General features: G+C 49.1%; 1 protein-coding gene across 7 annotated transcripts in view; it reads left to right on the top strand.

Annotated features, from left to right (window-relative positions):
* sema4ab (sema domain, immunoglobulin domain (Ig), transmembrane domain (TM) and short cytoplasmic domain, (semaphorin) 4Ab) overlaps positions 1-19049 on the top strand; it is a 28873-nt gene extending 9824 nt beyond the window's left edge. For 6 of the 7 annotated variants that reach the window (XM_083680774.1, XM_083680773.1, XM_083680777.1 and 3 more), the window contains exons 3-15: positions 7251-7411; positions 7874-7933; positions 9920-10018; positions 11030-11135; positions 11969-12091; positions 12430-12557; positions 12797-12978; positions 13232-13376; positions 14006-14195; positions 14990-15105; positions 15401-15564; positions 16091-16182; positions 16604-19049. In XM_083680774.1, the coding sequence (XP_083536900.1) occupies positions 7251-7411; positions 7874-7933; positions 9920-10018; positions 11030-11135; positions 11969-12091; positions 12430-12557; positions 12797-12978; positions 13232-13376; positions 14006-14195; positions 14990-15105; positions 15401-15564; positions 16091-16182; positions 16604-17478 (2441 nt within the window). In that variant the 3' untranslated portion in view covers positions 17479-19049. The remainder of the gene's footprint in view (positions 1-7250; positions 7412-7873; positions 7934-9919; positions 10019-11029; positions 11136-11968; positions 12092-12429; positions 12558-12796; positions 12979-13231; positions 13377-14005; positions 14196-14989; positions 15106-15400; positions 15565-16090; positions 16183-16603) is intronic. The other variant, XM_083680779.1, reaches the window with a different exon arrangement.
* Positions 19050-19820: the final 771 nt, after the last annotated feature.

Genomic DNA, 19820 nt, shown 5'->3' with positions numbered 1-19820 from the left:
ATTGTTACTTATTGATCTGCTGAGAACTGCTTAGATGATTAACTGTGGGCTGAAATCCCAGGTCACTTAAACAGTTGACCATGTTAAGGATAAAACATTTCAGGTCCCCTGGTAACATGCCCTTCACTTTAACCCACCAACTGCCAAAGAGTTCCGGAACACTCACCACCTAGAGAGCCAAGTGTTCTATGTGGTGTTTACCTAGCAACAACACTTTGATTGGCTACAAAACGAAGCATCATCATTTATGCATTTCTGGTGAAATAAACCCTCAGCACTGAATGAGTTAATAGGACCCGCTGTCAAACAAAAGCCACCACCGAAACTGGGTCAGACTAGGAGAAGTGGAAGTGAAGATGACCTGATTGAGGAAAGTGGGTAGATGTGCTGATGTAGGTGAAGTCTTTGTTGTAATTCCTGTTTGTGGCCTCTAATGAACAGAACCCTTGTTCAGCGTTGGCACAGGATCAGATGAGGTGTTGTAAGGCAAAAGAGAGAATGAGGTCCAAGTCCATTCCCACAGAAAGATGCCAACACATCCATCAAGTCTGCCTTTCTCACATTCAAATGATACACAATGGGCAAATGTTAGGTTTTGGCTAACTGATGACATTTGCTGTCACCCTCTCCTTCGTGCTCGATGGTGTAGGCTGGGATGACGGCCTGGGGTGTGGACCCTGGATCAGGGCTTGGGGGGTGGAGGTAGGCTAAATACAAACTGCTGTAGACTATTTTTCTCCCCTCAGCTCTTGTAGTCTGTGAGCCAGACCCTCAAATGTTGGGTCGGTACATTTGGAAGTCTGATGTCTCACAGTAGTTTTGTTGTCATTACCTTATTACCATACTGCTTTGATACGTGATATTGCGTTGGTACCGGTGTACCGTGCAGCACTAGAACCCTGGCAGCTGATGCCTAAACAGTCTTGTAAGCCTGGTTCTTAGCACTCAGGTGTCCTGCGTCCCGCAGAGCAGTGTTTGGTTTGGCTGTTGGTGAGGACATATCACAGCAGCTTGTTAGTTTTTGCTGAGCTGACAGAGAAGTTTGGAGTTCCTCATCTCAGTCAGAAGTGCCCTCAGGTTGCTCATTTCTGCCTTTCGCAAAACTCTATTCCCTATTCTCAGCTTTACTTAACCACTGGCCTCAGTTGGAAGGGCCTCAGTCCACTGCAGGCAGCCTCTAATGTGGGCCTCAGTCCACTGGAGGCAGCCTTTAATGTGACAGGTGACAAGCAACACAGATGAGAGGACGTGGTTGGGTGCACAAGCAGAAACCAGCTTTGCGCACACACACACACTCACGTCCTGCGTGTGCCTGCCTGCGCCTGCCTGCGCCTGTGTGTGTGTGGATGATGCATCAGGGGGATGATGACTAAGGTTGACGGTACAGCATGGGATCCGTCTTAATCCTCCAGAATGCGTCTTATCAGCAGTGTTACGTAATTCCCCCCCCCACGCTACCCTCCTCTCGAATGGACGACTGCTCATCCAGACGCCCCGCTGCTCATCCGTGAAGAACCCCCTCGTAGACATACAGCCACACCTTCAGGAAATATTCACCCCCCCCCCCGGGCCAAATGTTGCACATGGTCAACTCCCATACACAACCAAGTCTCGAACAAGTCTCTTAAAGGCTTAAACTTTAGGCTTTGTTTACAAATCAAGTTCATAGGAGTAGGAGTATCCTGTTTCATATTTACAGGTGAGGAGCTCAGGAAGGTTCCTCTATCTTTTATCAAATCAAGTCTCTAAACATTTAAAAGCCTCTTCAGCTCATATCCTGCCCAGCTGTGTTAAGTTAACATACCTGTCCAATAGCCCCCCCCCTCCCCACATATGGGCTCTCTCAGTGAATGCTCAGTTCGGGTAAATCCAGGCCCAGCCCATTTTTGCTCCAGATCTCATGGTTCTGAGTACTTGAGACACCAACATGCTCAGCCAGAAAGGCCAGAGGTCCGACAGTGACCATGTGATGAGCGCCGGTCATCACAGTGTCTATATTTAGTTTAGTGACTTTACAACTAATGTCACTTCACACCTTCGACCATGACCATTTAACCTCTCTTCGCCTCCTCCTCCCTCCACCCCCCCACCCAGGCCAGCCAAAGATCTTCACCCCTCTCCCCCTCCCTCCCTTCTGGGCAGAGGTCTCCCCCTCCATGTCTCCTTCTCTCCCTCCCTCCCTCTGGGCAGAGGTCTCCTTCTCTCCTCCCTCTGGGCAGAGGTCTCCCCCCTCCCTCCCTCTGGGCAGAGGTCTCCCCCCTCCCTCCCTCTGGGCAGAGGTGACTCTGCTGTCCTCCATTGGTAGGAAGCTCCTCCCCCACTGGGGCGCCAAGACAGAGAAGAGCCATGACTGAGAGCAACAGAGCGTAATGAAATGATGTCATCAGCTCTCTATGCTTTGCACACTGGGTCTGGACCAATGCCGTGGAAGAGGAGGCGCATGCCGGGTCAAACAAGCAACAGTTTATTTTAAGTTCCCCCATCTCACCCCCCTCCTTCTCACCCTTCACTGGCTCCCGGTAGCAGCTCGCATCAGATTCAAGACCCTGGTGTCGCCTGGTTTGCGAGCAAAGGGAACAGCCCCTCCCTACTTGCAAGCAATGGTCAGCCCCCAAACCCCTGCCCGATCACTCCACTATTCCACCTCGGCTGCCCGTCTGGCACCGCCGTCTCTTTGTGGATGCAGCAGCCGCGCTACTCGGTCACGGCTTTTCACTGTCCTGGCGCCCCGCTGGTGGAACAAGCTTCCCACTGCTGTCAGGACTGCAGAGTCACTACCAATCTTCTGCCGTAGATTGAAGACTTCAGGCTACATCTTGACTGTCCCTCCTAAAGACCTTTTCATCCCCACTACCCCCCTGTACAGTTTCTCTTCTGTAAATAATAAAAAAAAAAGTAATCCTTCCTTCTCCTAGCATTGTGACTGCCTATGGCCCCTGGTCCTAGCATTTATTACTTTATCTTATGATGACTGATGATTCACTTACTTAGACAAATGTATTTGTTGTAAGTCGCTTTGGATAAAGGTTCTAAATGTCAATTGTGGTGTGAGGGTGAGGCGGTGTGAGGTGGAGGTGAGGTGGGGGTGAGGTGGTGTGGGGGTGGGGAGTGAGGTAGGAAACACATTGACCTTGATCTCTGAGCTGGGGCATTGAGAGACGCCTCATGCTACTGCAGGTCGGAGGTTGAGACAGTGATGGAAAGGTGATCTCTTGGGGTCAAAGGTGTGACTGACTTGACCATGTTTGCTTGTTTAGCTAAAGTCTAGGCATTAGCACTTAGAGCTAACATGAGTTTTCACTTACCAGGCAATGTTTCTCCTCACCAAGATCATACTTTCAGGGGTAATTTCTATAGTTTTCTACTTTGGAAATGTGTTTCTGAAGTATCTGGTCTCGCTATCCATGATGACGATGATCTAAGATATTCTTTTCAGAGCACGAATCACGGGATTAGGAATGACTGTTCATTTTCCTTCCTCCATTGATGACTGTTCCTCAAAGGAACATGGATGAAGGGAATATGGTCTGAGATGGAGGGGGGGAGCAAGTGTTGCTCAGTGTATCATCTCTACTGAGGAGCAGGAGGAGGAGGAGGAGGAGGGGGAGAGCAAGTGTTGCTCAGTGTATCATCTCTACTGAGGAGCAGGAGGAGGAGAGGGAGAGCAAGTGTTGCTCAGTGTATCATCTCTACTGAGGAGCAGGAGGAGGAGGAGGAGGAGAGGGAGAGCAAGTGTTGCTCAGTGTATCATCTCTATTGAGGAGGAGGAGGAGGAGGAGGAGGAGGAGAGGGAGAGCAAGTGTTGCTCAGTGTATCATCTCTATTGAGGAGGAGGAGGAGGAGGAGGAGAGGGAGAGCAAGTGTTGCTCAGTGTATCATCTCTATTGAGGAGGAGGAGGAGGGGGGGGGGGGGGGTCAAAGTGAGGTGAATTGTAGCAGCCTGCTGGTAGCAAGCAAATGTTGGAACCTAATCAAAGGAGCCATTTCAGTGACCAATGTAATAACTTGGGCTGAAGGTAATTGGCCTCTGAAGCCCTAACCCTAACCCTAACCCTAGCCCTAGCCCTAACATTTTAGCTCTCAGAAAAGGAACTTGTATGAGAAGAGCTTGGCGAACCACCTCCTACATCGATGCTTCAGTGGAATCCCAGTTTGGGCCATATTTGTAGGTGTCTAACAGGGGAGGCTGGTGGAGGTAGAAATTGGAGGACGGGCTCATTATAATCCATGGAATAGAATAAGGAATGGTATCACAAATGTAACAACCTGCTCTCCGATTTCTACCTCCACCAGCCTCCCCTCTAAAATGGTTACATCAATAACCCAAGTTATAATATTAGTCAATTAAATTTGATGAGCAGGCTGCTATACTTCACCTCACTTGACCTCCTCCTCCTCCTCCCAGAAGCGTAATAGCACCATGCCCTGCTTCTCCTCCTCCACCCTTTCCCTGAAGTACACAGATGCCCCCCCCCCCCCCCCTCAGAGGAAAGGGTGGAACATTGGGACCCAGGGCTAAAGACAGTTACAGGGAGTGATTGGCAGGTGGTTCATATGCCCCCTCAGTCCCACCCCATCCCCCTCCTGTCTTAGTGGCTGTGGATATGGAGAAGTGTTCACCACCTGAATCATTGTGCAGTGCTCTACTGGCCTGTCTGCTCCTGTACTATCTGCTGCTGTACCGCCTGCTCCTGTACTGTCTGCTGCTGTACCGCCTGCTCCTGTACTGTCTGCTCCTGTACCGTCTGCTGCTGTACTGCCTGCTGCAGAAGTTCTAAAACAAAGAATACGTTCTAGAACAAAGAAGAACACTGTTCACTGATGCACTTGTCAGAGACTGCTTGCTTGTGTCTGTGTGTTGTTCAGTGTTATATGTGCAACTGTGTTTGTTTTTAATTATTAACGTGTGTGTGGGATGTTTGACCCTTATATCATCTTTTATTTACAGGTCCATTTAAGAATAACTTCTTATTAACAATGTAACCTCACATTATACTGTGTTGAGTCACACTTCTATGTGTGAGACACAGGCAACCGTGACGGTGGTGACCTGCAGTATTTAAAGAGTTGGGGTTAGAACATATACAGTCGAATGCATGTCTACAGTGTATTTCAGAACCTCCAGCCCTCCCAGTATAGGCCTGTGGTTTGAGTTTTCATGCCTGATAAAGGCCAGGGACGTGTGTGTGTGTGTGTGTGTTTCTGGAACACAGATGTTTCCATTGTTGTACCGGTCCACCACTCTTATCTCTTCATCTCATCTCATCTCGTGCTGCGACCCAGAGCAGGAAGTTGCAGGTTGCACATCAGACGAGAGTCAGTCACACACAGACACCTTTAGCAACTCCTCAACACCACAGAGCTTTAGCAGCGCTTGGGGGTTAGCCATGGCTACACCACAGGATATCACTCTTTGAGCTGTGGCACTCTGTGTAAATGTTCTTCTTCCTCTTCTTCTGAGCTTGGAGGTAGTCTGTAGACAAGAGGCCATGTAGACAAGAGGCCATGTTCAAATACTTTTAACACTTTTAAACTTCAGCCTTTAATTTATTTGGAGTGACAGTTGCATTTGGAACACTTCTTCCAAACCTGTTCCAAAAAAGTGATTTTGTAATTTGGGTGAACTATCACTTTAACAGCAGTCCTGCTTAATTTTGATGTGGATATCTTTGCAGTCACATGTTGGGCCATATTACAGTGTTGAAATCGGTGACATTGCACGTGTCAGAGAACATCAAACCATGTCCTTGCCAGCTGTCACGCATGGCTACTGTGTTGAGTCAAAGAAAGGGAACAAAAACCATGTCCTTGCAAGCAGATGTTAGAGAAAAAGAAAACATGACAATTGTATTTATGCTTTAATCAAACAAGGAGACCTTAATGAGACCCGAGTCTCTCTTACAGAAGAGCCCTGTAATGGTGACCTGCAGTATTTAAACTGTTTATAGAGTCAGAAATGTGTGCCTAAGGTATCTTAGAACCTCTCGTCTTCCCGGTATAGGCCAGTGAGTTATCGTAACCAGTCAAAGGCCATGAGCTGGTGTTTGCCGTGGCAGTGTGTACTTAACTGCGTATTTCTTCAGTGATGTGTACTTAGTGTGTACTTGCTCAGTAGTGTGTGTGGTGCACGTGCCCCCTCCCGTCCGTGGGCCCCCAGTCAGATGAAATGGGATCGTGTTTGGAGTGGAGGGGCGCTGTCCTCCGTGTTATTGTGTGGAGAGGGTTCATGAGGAGGGGAGACGCTTTACAAAATGTCTTCTGTTTTGGCTCAAAATCTGGACAGGAGGACATTCTGTGGACATTTTGTGTCTGTTTGTAAAACCACCTGCTTGTTGCTTTACAGGTGCTCAACTATTTAAATATATATTTCTCTCAAGCAATGGAAGTATGTTCAAATGAAGAAAGAAAATAATGAGTTACCTCTTTTAATAAGTCATCAAATAAAAATAGAACAATTCAAATGACCTGAACAAAGACATTTTCATCTCCAGTACCTTAGTATAAACAACAATAAACAATGACTTGTTTTTATTTGTTTTTTTAGTACATTTTATCCTTTGGGTACCAAGGCTGCCCTCTGGTGGAGGGAAACTAACTGTCTCCAGCATTTGTTTGAGGAGAAGTGATTAGAGTGCAGTGAGTTGGATTTTTTTTTTTAGGACTGGTGTGTTTTTAATAGATTAATAATCCTTGTTAGATGTAATTTACCACCAAAATGTAATCAATAATGTGTTGTTTTTTTTAACCGTCTTTCATTTCAATTGGACAGTTGTACCTCTCTGTAGCTACAGTGTTGTTGCCCCCCAGCCTCCCCCTGCCTCCCCCAGCCTCCCCCTGCTGTGGTTATGGGCTCCCTGTAATATACATATGTGTTTTCGTTGCTTATAACTCCCAGGCAGGAAGCTCTCAAAAGAGCGGAGCCCTCCTAATACGTCACGCCTGATTGTATAACCATTTTATATTAAATTAATGGTTAAACTAAGACGTGAGTCTTCCTGACTGACCCCTAACTCAGGGTGCATCATGTGAATGGCTGCTTAGATGACAACCAACCATCCCCTGTGCACTGTTTTTATTAATGCTGAAGTCATCAAATCAAAAGTATTTGTATCACGCTCTTTACAAAGATAAATGTCTCAGTGCTTTACAACAACAGCAGTCCTAAACAATATGATGAGTGAATGGTGAGAGGAGTGGGTGTAACTCCTGGCCCTCTCTGTGTCTAACTCCTGGCCCTCTCTGTGTCTCAGGTTCACCAGGGAGATCCCTCGCCACCTTCCATAGCCCTGACGTCAGCAACACCACCACACTGTTGCTAAGCGATGACGGAGACACGCTGTTTGTGGGAGCGAGGGACGCAGTGCTCTCATTGGATGTGAGCCAGCCGGTCGCCGTGGTGATGAGGAGAAAGGTGGGGGTTGACTTTACCGTTTGATATTTAAGGCTCAATGTCAGTGTTTGAGTATCATGAAGCCAGTTATGCTGGAGATTGAATATGATTCATGATTTTGAGGCTTGGACTTAATTCAACTTTGTTGGTCCAGGGGAGGCTGGTGGCAGTAGGAATCAGAGGAAGGGCTCATTGTAATGATACCATTCCTCATTCCGTTCCGTGCATTACAATGAGCCCGTCCTCCGACTGCTACCTCCACCAGCCTCCCCTGTATTGGTCATACATCAAACCACCAGTTTGTTTGGTGAGATGCAAATCCTACAATTCATGTACGAATAGTTTTTGGAATATGCTAGAGACTGTAACTTCACATATCACATCTGTACTGATGTGTCCCCACCAATGATTAACGTGGTTGTGATCCAAAACACAAAGACAGCTGAATCAATAGAGTGATGCTGACCTCTGTTCCTCCCTCAGCTTGACTGGTCTCCCTTAGAGAAGGACCTGGAAGACTGTTCCATGAAGGGAAAGAACAAGGCAAGTTAACCATTGCTCCACCGTTACGCTACCAGCTGACCCAGAAGCTCATCTGGTATGGTGCCTAAACACAGACCTGTTAGACGGGTTGGTTGTACTGATCCGTCCGCTGGGAGGGAGGGGGGGAGGGGGGGGCACGCCACGATGATCAAAAGAACAAGGACATCAGTAGAGGCCATGACGGTTAGCAAGAGGGCGCGTCTCTGTCTTATTCGGAGAGAAATGTCTGAAGCCCCGACCTCAGAAAACCGATAAAAACATGCAAATATAAATAAATATATGCCATTTAGCTGACGCTTTTATCCAAAGCGACTTACTTAAAAAACTAAACAAAAAAACCCCGACCAAAACGTGTGAAACGGACACGGACAGCCCCTTGTCATCTCTGTTGGCCGTCAACGGAGGACTCCCACGGAGAAACCATCGGTTCAATCCGTACTTAACGGAGAGCACAGCTGTCGTCCTCTTACCCCCCACCAAGCTAGTAATGTCCTAATGGAACTGTTTAGCCATTTGGGGAGCTTCAACCTGCTGCCTGCCTGGCTGGCAGAGTGCTGGCTAGTGACAGCACTGAGGAAGAGACTCACCGGCCTTACACCATCAGGGATTAGCAGACCTATGGACCCGTCACTGACACCAGGGCCCGGTATTTCAACACTTTAAATCTGGATCAGAATGATCCGGATTATTTTTTGCTATCCGGGATCAGATCAAGCTGGCTGATTTCCCCTAAACATCTGACAGACAGTTTTTTACTATCCGTGATCAGATCTATATGCGTCATTCTGATCTAGATTAAAAGTTTTTAAATACTGGGCCCTGAGTTTAGTTATATCAAAAGTGTTGTCCCCAGTGTCGATGTACATTTATAGTATAAATCAGACTAACAATGACCACAATAGCCATACAGTAAAAGACCAATCCAACGACACAACATAGTTCATCCTCTCCAAAACGTATGTTAGGTATCTTAGACCGAGGGAGGTTGCACAGCAGAGCTGAGGTCATTAATGATTCCTTATTCCTGTGTGTCACTATTGACATGGCCAAAGAGCCCCATGATCCAGGGTGACCCGATTGAGCTGTGATGAGTTTAAACTGGATACACGGGATAAGAAACGTAGTCGAGAAAAACATGTGTTTCTGTGTTTATCTCTTTCTCATGGCTTGATGCCACAGCTCAAGATTCAAGATTCTTTATTTGTCACGTGCATACAAGTATACAGTGAAATGCAAAAGTGACAGTGCCACAGAGTAGTGCAACAATAACAATAGCTCCCATTTAAGGACGTCTCCACGTGTGGTCTCTTAATGAGATCAGGGTAACTAACGTTACTGGTTATCAGGCTAATTGTGCCCCCTCCCTCTGCCCCCCCCTCCCCACACACACACCTCCCTCTGACTGACTGGCCTTACACCGCATGCTAACATATACAAAAAGGTTGAACTGCCTGTCTTGTCTACACTGTGTGAAGGTCGCAGTAGCGCCACCTGCTGTACGCCCAGTGGTGTTACAATGCTTTTGTCTGAAGTGACTTAGTTATTAACACATTCATATGCAGTATGGCTCATGCTGGAATCAAACCCTCAACAACGGCCCTTCCAACTCTGTTATGAAATGCTGGGTTATCTGGACCTGGTCCTGGTCCTGGTCCTGGTCCTGGTGACCCACTTTGGCTCAGTTGAATGATCCAAATCATCAACTAACTTGCTGAGAAATGTGTTGATGCAAATCTGCTTGTTCAATCTACATTGACATTTAGACATTTAGGTCCTAGGAACGTTTGCTAAATAAAAATATGACTAAGACAATAGTAGTGTCTCACCAGGACTGTACCAATACAAATGTCATGTTTTCGTATTTCTCTAACATCTGCTTGCAAGGACATGGTTTTTGTTCCCTTTCTTTGACTCAACACAGGAGCCATGTGTGACAGCTGCAATGATAACACTTCTCTTCTCTGCCCCCCCCCCCCCCCCTCATAGATGGACTGTCCCAACTTCATCCGGGTTCTCCAGTTCCTCAACTCCACTCACATGTACGCCTGTGGAACCTTCGCCTTCAGCCCACGCTGCACCTACATCGTAAGACTCTCCTCCAGTCATCCCTCTCTCTCTCTCTCCCTCTCTCACTCTCTCCCTCTTCACCTCCAAACAAGCTTTGTTGACATCAGATAAACATGTCAATGCTGCCAAAGATACGTCCTCAAGAAAAACACACTTTAGACAAAAAGTTAAATACCTCTATTCCTCCCTCATGCCTTCTAACACATTGATATCCTTTTTAACCGGTTGTCTTGGTAATAAGACATTTAGCAAGCTTGATGCCCGGGACAACCACCTGACAAACCGTCAGAGTGACAGAAGGATTTTATTACAAACTGTGGCTTGTGGGCTCATTTTTATTTTCGATACATGACAAAGTCTCTGACTCTCTGTCCAGAAGACTGCATAGAGGAGGAGAGTCTGTCTATCCGTCCCCCTCTCTGCATAGAGGAGGAGAGTCTGTCTCTCCGTCCCCCTCTCTGCTATCGTCTTTAAGCTGAGTTTTCTGTTCCTGCTGTCTGCGGAGGTTAACCAGGAGAAAGTTCCCCTCGACATCTCCTGACATTAGTGCCAACCCCTTTAGGGCTGTGAGGTCACGCTCCGCTCATTAGACCAGATGAACGCAGGCACCTTCCCTCCCCTTTAACATGCGTGTCAGCGCGTCACATGAGATTGGTCATTTCTAATCCAGTTATGTGGCACTGGGCCACGATCGTCCCCGGGCAGACATGTTGTCGTGCTACGCTGGATCTGAGTCTGCTGCCTAGGGGGCTAGGGGGGGGGGAGGGTGCTGAGGGAGGGAGAGGGCTGAGGGAAGGAGGGAAGGAGGGAGGGAGGGGGGGAGGAAGGGGGCTGATGGGGGGCTGAGGGAGTGTGTGTGGATGAGGGAGGGAGGGAGTGTGTGTGTCCTTGTGTCTGTCAGTGAAACAGTTTTCATGTGCGTGTCAGTGGCTGTTTATGTCTTAGATACTATGGAGGCAGTGGCTCTGTCCTAACCTTTGACCCGGCTGTGTCCTAACCTTTGACCCGGCTGTGCCCCCCCCTCCCCAGAACTCTGAGACATTCTCGCTGGTGACCAGCCCCAGTGGCAAGCCTGAGGAGGGCAGAGGTCGCTGCCCCTACGATCCCTACCAGCGGAACACCGCCATCACCGTGGGTAAGAGACATGACTTAGAGGAAGCAGAGAGGCCAGCTGGAGCAGAGCCTCCGTTTAGGGACGGGAACGTCGACAGAAGGCTCAGCCAGAGGTCAATGGTGTCATAAACCTCAAGATTCTCCAGGAAGTATTCAGAGTTCCACTCCATGCAATCGTGTCCATCAAATAAGCTCTGCGTGGTGTTTCTGGTCTCTGTTGGAAGGGCGCAGGGCGGGTTGGGACGGCATCAAGGTGGTGAAGGTAGCAGATCAGTCACACGTCAGGCATAGCAACTGCAGTAGGTGAGAGTTCATACAGCCGTAATGGTGGGCGACCTCAATGCTGCTGCTGTGAAGACGTGAGGTGTGCTTCCCCAAGCCTCCACAAGGTGGCGACAAAAGCTGCGAAGGATGTTATTCTGACGACATTCTATCATTTACTTTATTTTAACAAGACATATTTGGTTCACACTGTTTTAATGAGACATCGTCCTCCATATTCATGTTATGCATTAAGGAATAAACAGATCATCTTCTTCAGTCATAGTTTTGTTTTCGTTGTAACTTTATTTTTGCTATCTTGGCAGTAACACGTATCATACTGTGAGCTTAGTGCAGTAACCCTAACCCAACCCTAACCCTACTGTCACTAACGGTGTTGATGGTGGTGTCATTCTCCAGACTTCACTGTTGTGTCATTGCCCATGTTTACTCAGGTGTGTGTGTGTGTGTGTGTGTGTGTGTGTGTGTGTGTGTGTGTGTGTGTGTGTGTGTGTGTGTGTGTGTGTGTGTGTGTGTGTGTGTGTGTGTGTGTGTGTGTGTGTGTGTGTGTGTGTGTGTGTGTGTGTGTGTCAGATGGAGAGCTGTACACCGGGACGGTGGCAGACTACAGAGGGAACCGTCCAGTCATCTCCCGCCACCTCAGCGAAGGCGGCCATGTTGACCTGAAGCTGGACGACACCCTGGGTTGGCTGGAGGGTAGGTGTCCCAGTAGCTCCGGCTGGGCCCAGGCCAGGAGAGGCTGGCCGAGGTAGAAATTGGAGGACAGGCTCATTGTAATGCACGGAATGGGATAAGGACTGGTATCAAACGCGTGTTTGATATTTGATACCGTTCCTCATTCCGTTCCATGCATGACAACGAGCCCCCCCCCCCAGCCCAGCCTTCAGCCCCCCCAGCCCCCCCCCCCCCCCCCCAGCCCAGCCTTCAGCCCCCCCCCCCCCCCCCCCCCCCCCCCCCCCCAGCCCAGCCTTCAGCCCCCCCCCCCCCCCCAGCCCAGCCTTCAGCCCCCTGTTCCCTCTGTTTGTTTATGTCAGATCCCACGTTCATCAGCTCCAGCTTCATTCCCAGCGAGGACAAGATTTATTTCTTCTTCAGCGAGGTCGGCCGGGAGTACGACTTCATCGACAAGTTCACAGTGTCTCGCATCGCCCAGGTCTGCACGGTAAGACCCCCAGGTCGGCAGTGTTCATGTCTTTGGAGGCTGTCTGTGTGAGGATGAAGTGTCTGCATCAGGCCTGGAAAGGCACCTTTGTTCGGGCACTAAGGCTGGACCTCGTTGAAGTCCTGTAGATCGCACCTTTACTCCCTCTTGTGTACAAAGCCCTACTGCAGAAGCTCCCGGCTTACCTCACCACCTTATTGTGTGTGTGTGTGTGTGTGTGTGTGTGTGTGCCTCCTCAGAGTGACGTGGGGGGTCAGCGGACCTTGCAGCGCCGGTGGACTACCTTCGCCAAAGCCCAGCTGCTCTGCCAGTCGGACAACGAGCTGCCCTACAACGTCATCCAGGACATCGTCACCCTCCCGCCACCAGAGGGCGCTCCTGTGGACGACACACTCTTTTACGGCATCTTCAGCTCTCAGTGGTCAGCAGGGCTTCATCATTCAACTCCCAAATAAGAGTTTTTCCCTCCTAAATAGTACTTGTCAAACAAGCCAGCTTTTCTTTCTTTTTTTTTTCTTTTTTTTTTATGTTTTGAGGAATGTAATGCTAAGTAATGTAATATATTTAGCTGACGCTGACATTGTTCTGTATATCGGGTCCCAGCAGGAATGTCACGCCCACCGTCTGTGTTGTGGTTGTGACTGTTGGTGGATTTGTTTTTTGTGTTTTTTCAGGTCAGTGAACTCTGGGCGGTCAGCGGTGTGTGCGTTCAGCCTGGGGGACATCAAGGCCGTGTTCGCTGGGAACTACAAGGTCCTGAACCGGGACACGCTACGATGGAGCAGCAGGGTTCAAGAGAAGGTGGCCAACCCAGGAGAGGTAAACGCTCTCTAGTGTACAACCCAAATCACAGAGAGAAACGACCACAGAGTTGGAAATGTTCTGCGGAGTTGAACTTTTGACAGTTTGTTTTCCGTTTAGCCGATCAAAGGGTTGGTTCAGGATTTTTCAACTTCAGTCGGACGGTTTCTGACTTTGAAAGTAGTCCCTGGGCCAGGAGAGCCTTTAAACTCCAGCTAACTTTAGCCACCGCTAACAACAACAACAATGGGAGTGACGGGTGTCACAATCACCTCACATGAACTTTAACATGGTTGGAAGTTACTCTGATTTGGCCACGCGTGTTGGTTTGGCCACACATGTTGAACCATTTGTTTTGAGCCCCCATCACTCCCATTGGTTTGTTTTGTTCACCATTGTTCCACTGACCCTGGATGGGGTTAGGGTTAGGGGTCATCACTGTCTTGCATATTCAGAGTGTCACCAGAAAAGTTCAGATTGCCAGGTATACCAGATGACAACCATTTCCACCGCTCTGGTGGAGGTCTTCAATATGTGTTGAATGTGTAGATGATTCCTACACAGGGCGGATTCCAGTTCCATGTTTGTACGATGCCTAGTCTGCTGCTATACCTGTCTGAATCTCTCTCCTTTCTGTTTCCTGTCAGTGTGGGCTGCACAACGCCTCAGACAACACACTGCGCTTCGTCAAGGAGAACTTCCTGGCTGACGACAGCGTCCAGCCTGTGGGGCGGAGCCTAACCATGGTGTCACCTGACCAGTGGTACAGTCATGTGGCGGTCCAGAGGGTGCAGGCGGCCAATGGCAGGGACTACACTGTCCTCTTCCTGCTCACAGGTACAGCCCAGACCGGAGAAAACTGGTTTATTTCATATATATATATAATAATATATGCCATTTAGCTGACGCTTTTATCCAAAGCGTCTTACATTGCAGTGAGTGCATACATTTCAGTATATATGGTCCCAGCGGGAATCGAACCCACCAACTGAGCCACAGAGGACCACAGTTTTGTTTCAGCTTTATTTTGACAGGGGACCCTGTACAGCAGAGCCCTGTCTCACAATACACTTAAAACAGACAAAGAAAATACAAAGTTAATTCACAATCAACAATCCACAAACACAAGTTACACAGATGGCTTGAAGGGTTAGGCCTATTCAGACTTCGGGGAGTGGGAGGGTGACAGTGAAGAATATTTTAGTTTGGGTCTCTGTCCTTTCATAATATATTAGTTTTGGGGTGTGGTGGAATTAGAAAATGGGGGGGAAAAGGGCCCAGTGTTTAATCTGGATCAGAATGATTTCAAATATTACTTTTAATCTAGATCAGAATAATCCAGATTATTTTCTGCTGTCCAGGTTCAGATTGAGCTGTCTGAGTTTCCTCTATACTACTCAAAATCTGACAGATCAATCTGATCCTAGAATCCGAATTATTCTGATGTATAATTGCTGAATATTTGAAATGGATTATACTAGACAGGACATGAGGCATCAAGGGTGCATGGACATTGTCTGTCCCACGCAATCACAGAATCTAAACACACTTGCAACACGTTGGTCTGTCCTCACCGCCACCGTCACCGTGAGTGTGAAGTGAATATCTTCTGAACGCTTCTTGCTCCTCAGACTCTGGGTTCCTCCATAAAGCCGTGCTGCTGGAGAAGGGGGCTCACATCATCGAGGAGGTCCAGGTGTTGGACCAGCCTCAGCCCGTTAAGAACCTCCTGCTGTCTGCCTCCAAGGTCCTCCCCCCCATCCAGACCTAGCATGTTTGTGTGTTTGACCCCTCAGGGTGTGTGTGTGTGTGTGTAACAGGGTGTGTTTGACCCCCAGGGCGTGGTGTGTGTGTGTTTAACAGGGTGTGTTTGACCCCCAGGGTGTGGTGTGTGTGTGTTTAACAGGGTGTGTTTGACCCCCAGGGCGTGGTGTGTGTGTGTGTGTGTGTGTGTGTGTGTGTGTGTTTAACAGGGTGTGTTTGACCCCCAGGGCGTAGTGTGTGTGTGTGTGTGTGTTTAACAGGGTGTGTTTGACCCCCAGGGCGTGGTGTTCGTGGGCTCCTCGGAGGGCGTGGTCAGTGTCCCCGTCTCTAACTGCTCCGCCTCCTGGAGCTGTGCTGAGTGTGTCCTGGCCCGGGACCCCTTCTGTGGCTGGGACCCCGCGGCCGCGCTCTGCACCGCCGCCGCCAGCATCCCGGCCCACGCGTGAGTGGCCGTTACATCATGTCACATGACACCCGTTTATCCAGCAGGGGGCACTACGACTACATTGGAGATTAAAGGAGCAATCTGTAATTCAAACAATAACAAAGTGGTCTTCCCGTGACTTTTTTGGGGTAAATAGCTGAGGTACAGGTCTGGAGGGGCGGAGCTTTGGATACTTTGGTGGATTTTAAACACTTGGTCGGGGTTCTGATGGGGTTCTGATGGGGTTCTGATGGGTAGGACAGTTGCTCTAACCTCCTCAGGCATCGATAAGTCACATCCTTCACTAATCAATAGAGATATGTAGCTAATTTAAAAATCCCAAAATGTGTGTACTCATCCCAGATTGGCCCTTTAAGTTACATCCAGGTTATTATGAAGCTTGACGAAGCGCTAACAGAAGTCCAAATGGACACTGTTGCTAAAACACACACACACCACGCCCTGTTACACACACACACACACACACACACACCACGCCCTGTTACACTCACACACTCTGACAGCTGGATCTCCTGTCCCACAGAGGCCAGGATGTGGATGGGGGGAACGTTCTAGAGGCGTGTAAAGCTGCCCCCATGACCCCCAGGTCCCGGTCGGGACCCAGTCTGCCCACAGGTACGTAGAGGCACGGGTCAACATTCTGTTGAGTCATTGGTTATTTTGTGTGTCCGTCAGGAGAGGCTGGTGGAGGTAGAAATCGGAGGACGGGCTCATGGTAATGCATGGAATGGATTTTGGATTTGATACCATTCCTCATTCCATTCCATGCATTACCATGAGCCCGTCCTCCGATTTCTACCTCCACCAGCCTCCCTGGTGTCCATCTATTCATACATGCCAGACTAGTCAGTAGTTACAGCAGAGTGAGTGAGTGAGTGTGTACTGTGTGTGTGTGTGTGTGTGTGTGTGTGTGTGTCTGTGTGTACAGGTGTGTCGCAGGTGCAGTAGAGTTAGCCGTTAGCTGCCGTAGCTACCTAGCGTCTGTGGCTTGACTGGAGCCTGACCTCTGACCTGTGTGACCTCTGACCTGTGTTAGCCTCCTGCCCCCCAGGCGAGCTGGTGCTGGTGTCCCTGAACGCCGTGGTGCGTCTGCAGTGCCCCCCGGCCTCCCGCCTTGCCCAGCGCCACTGGGAACGCCCCCACAGCCGCCTCCCCCCCGACCTCTACCTGACCCTGGAGGACGCCAGCCTACGCTTCCTGGCCACGCCCCTCACCCTGGGCCTCTACCTCTGCCTCGCCACGGAGAACGGCTTCCAGCAGACGCTGGCCGTCTACCTGGTCAGGCAGCAGAGCAGCTCCACCCCCGCCCCGCCCCCCGCCACGGCCCCCCCCACCACCACCACCTCCAGCCCTCTGAACCGGCTCTTTCCCACCACCGCCACTGCTGGGGCGGGGGCCAGGGGCGGGCAGACCATGCCACCCAGGGGGGCCAGGCCGGGGCAGACTGAGGGGGTGTCCAGGGACGCGGGGCCCAGGGGTGTGAGGCCCACGGTACCGGCCACTGAGATGCCCCTCCCCACCAGACGCACCAGCAAGAACGTTACCCTCTGGGGGGGCCGGGCAGGGGGGGGCGAGGCGGGGTTGCTGGGGGGGGGGCAGCTGGCGCGGGGGGAGACCTACCTGAAGGAGCTGGTGGTGGTGTCCGTCCTGCTAGCGCTGTGCGTTAGCGTGCTGCTAACCATGGCGCTCTACAGCCTGAGGCAGCGCTGCCACAGCCGGACAGCCCCCCAGGCCGGCCCCCCGGGGAGGGACTCTGAGAGGGGGGGCCCCCAGGAGAGAGAGGCCCTCCGGGGGGGGCAGTCGCCCCGCAGCAATGGGAAGAGGAGCGGCCAGGCGGGGGTCAACGGCCAGGCCAACGGGGTCGCCTGTAATGGAACGCCCAACGGACACCTGCCCAACACCCCCATCTGACCTGACCCCTGACCTGACCCCTGGGACACCCCTCAGACTGGGACCTGACCCCCGTACCCCCATTTGACCGTGAGCGCACCCCATCCCTTCCTCCCCTGGTCTCTCTGAGGCTCAGCTGTGCTGGGAGGACATCTCATTATGAAGGATGTAGAGAGACAAACTGTCACTGTGGATGGACAACCTGTGGTCATTAATGTAGAAGAAGAAGAGAACTGGTTTATTTTGGTCTGGTCCCCTCCTGTGTGGGTCTACAGGCAGACTAGACTGATGAAGAAGAGTTTGCTGGACAGTGACCGTGGCGTTGTTGAAAGGTTTAAATCCTGTGCATTGTTGTTCTGATGATGATTCTCGTATTTCTTCTACTGTTTGTGTTGTGAGGAACATGGTTTTAAGACGCGGTTGCGTTGATTTAATGAAAGAGCCAAGAACACGCATGTCTACAATGTACAGGACCAGTCAAACGTTTGGACACACCTCATTCAATGGTTTTTCTTTATTTTTATTATTTTCTACATTGTAGATTAATATTGAAGACATCAAAACTATGAAGGAACACGGAATATGGAATTATGTCGTAAACTAAAAAATGTTAAACAAACCAGAATATGTTTTATATTTTAGATTCTTCAAAGTAGCCACCTTTTGCTTTGTTGACAGCTTTGCTCACTCTTGGCGAGGTGTGTCCAGACTGTTGACTGGTGCTGTACATGAAGGGGAGCATCACTCAACAGCCTGAATGGGACTAAAACAAAATGGCTTCTTAAGCAGCTTTGGTTCCACAAAGATGTCTGCCTGTATCACAGGCTGTAGTGTAGGTGCATGAACGGTACAGGACATATTGTGAGGAACGAAAACAGCCGCCTTTGATTGAATAACGTGAAGCCTGTTTTGCTGAACCGCTTCAGTCCTCTGTGCAGTGCAGGGGAGACTGGATGAGGCACGACTTTGAAGTGCATGGAATGGAATAAGGAACGGTATCAAACAAGAGTGTGTAACATTCCTTATTCCATTCCACGCATTACAATGAGCCCATCCTCTGATTTCTACCTCCACCAGCCTCCCCTGATGCAGTGTCATAGCCAGATTTAGCGCGGCACATTGTACAAGGTTTTTCCAGACTTATTTATTTTGTTGATTCATTGTTGGCATTCTGTTGACTGTTAATGACTTCTATCTTCCTGTTTCTCTCTCTCACTGAAACGCACATTTTAAAAAACAAATATGAATCGTACAGTTTAAGTCACTCTAACGATAATGATAATTTCTGATTTATTATGTGTATTAATCTGAAAGTCACCCTGCAAGCTGTGATATTGCCAAAATTGCATTTCTTAATCTTACAAATGAGAAACATGTTTTTGTTAGACAGATATCAGAAGGTTTTGGGAAACTGTGGTTCATTTTATTCTAAAAGCTGCTTTAGATGATGAGAAAGATGAATAATTGAGAAAGAAATACTTTTATCTTAAGTATGAACAATCTTCAACCACTTTTTTAAGAAGTTTGTTTTGTCTTTATTTTTATACAACCTTATCTTACAGTTTCAAATGTTGCAAATAAAATGTTCAATTTGTGCAAAAACGATGGTCCTTTACTTTGGGCATTTTAAAGCTATGTAGAAGCTTATTATGGGATTGATGTAAGCCTCATTTAGTGGGACTGGCTCAGGGCTCAGGGCAATTAATGCAGCATTTTAAAATCCTTTTTTCATATGCTGTAAGCAGTTCACTGCTGCTCTCTTAGTGTCCCTGTATCCACAAGGCCTGGTTAAACATATAGCTGACATACATGTAGTTGGCTGGCACCCTGAGGGGCTCCAGAGAAGACAGAATGGTTCCCTTATAATTGTGATTAGGGGACTGGTTTCAGTATTGTCACAGATTATTTATCTGTACCCTTGTCGTATAACTCCGAACTCTCTCTCCATGCCAACTTGACATGCAATCTTTGTAGATATGAAATTCACTCATGGTTTACATTATGTCCACTAGATGGCGCCAGAGACCGTCTAACAGTGGCGTTTCCTGCCTCTGGGGTTTAAGGGGGCAGATATTGAGGAGGGGATGTTCCTACAGGAGGGTTTTAGGGCGATCATGGTCTCCTGCACTTTGACTCAACAGATTCAACCGGTGCCAATCTGAGCGTCAACAGCATCAGGGGCAACGCCATCTCAGATGACATCACATCACGTCACTGGGCATCGCCTCATCGCCTAACCCTAACCCTCTCCAAACATTCCACCTGTCTAACCCTAACCCTCTCCAAACATTCCACCTGTCTAACCCTAACCCTCTCCAAACATTCCACCTGTCTAACCCTAACCCTCTCCAAACATTCCACCT

This window comes from Argentina silus (assembly GCF_951799395.1).
Source record: "Argentina silus genome assembly, chromosome: 11".
In the NCBI taxonomy this organism is placed as follows: Eukaryota; Metazoa; Chordata; class Actinopteri; order Argentiniformes; family Argentinidae; genus Argentina; species Argentina silus.
This window is presented reverse-complemented; position numbering and strand designations above follow the sequence as displayed.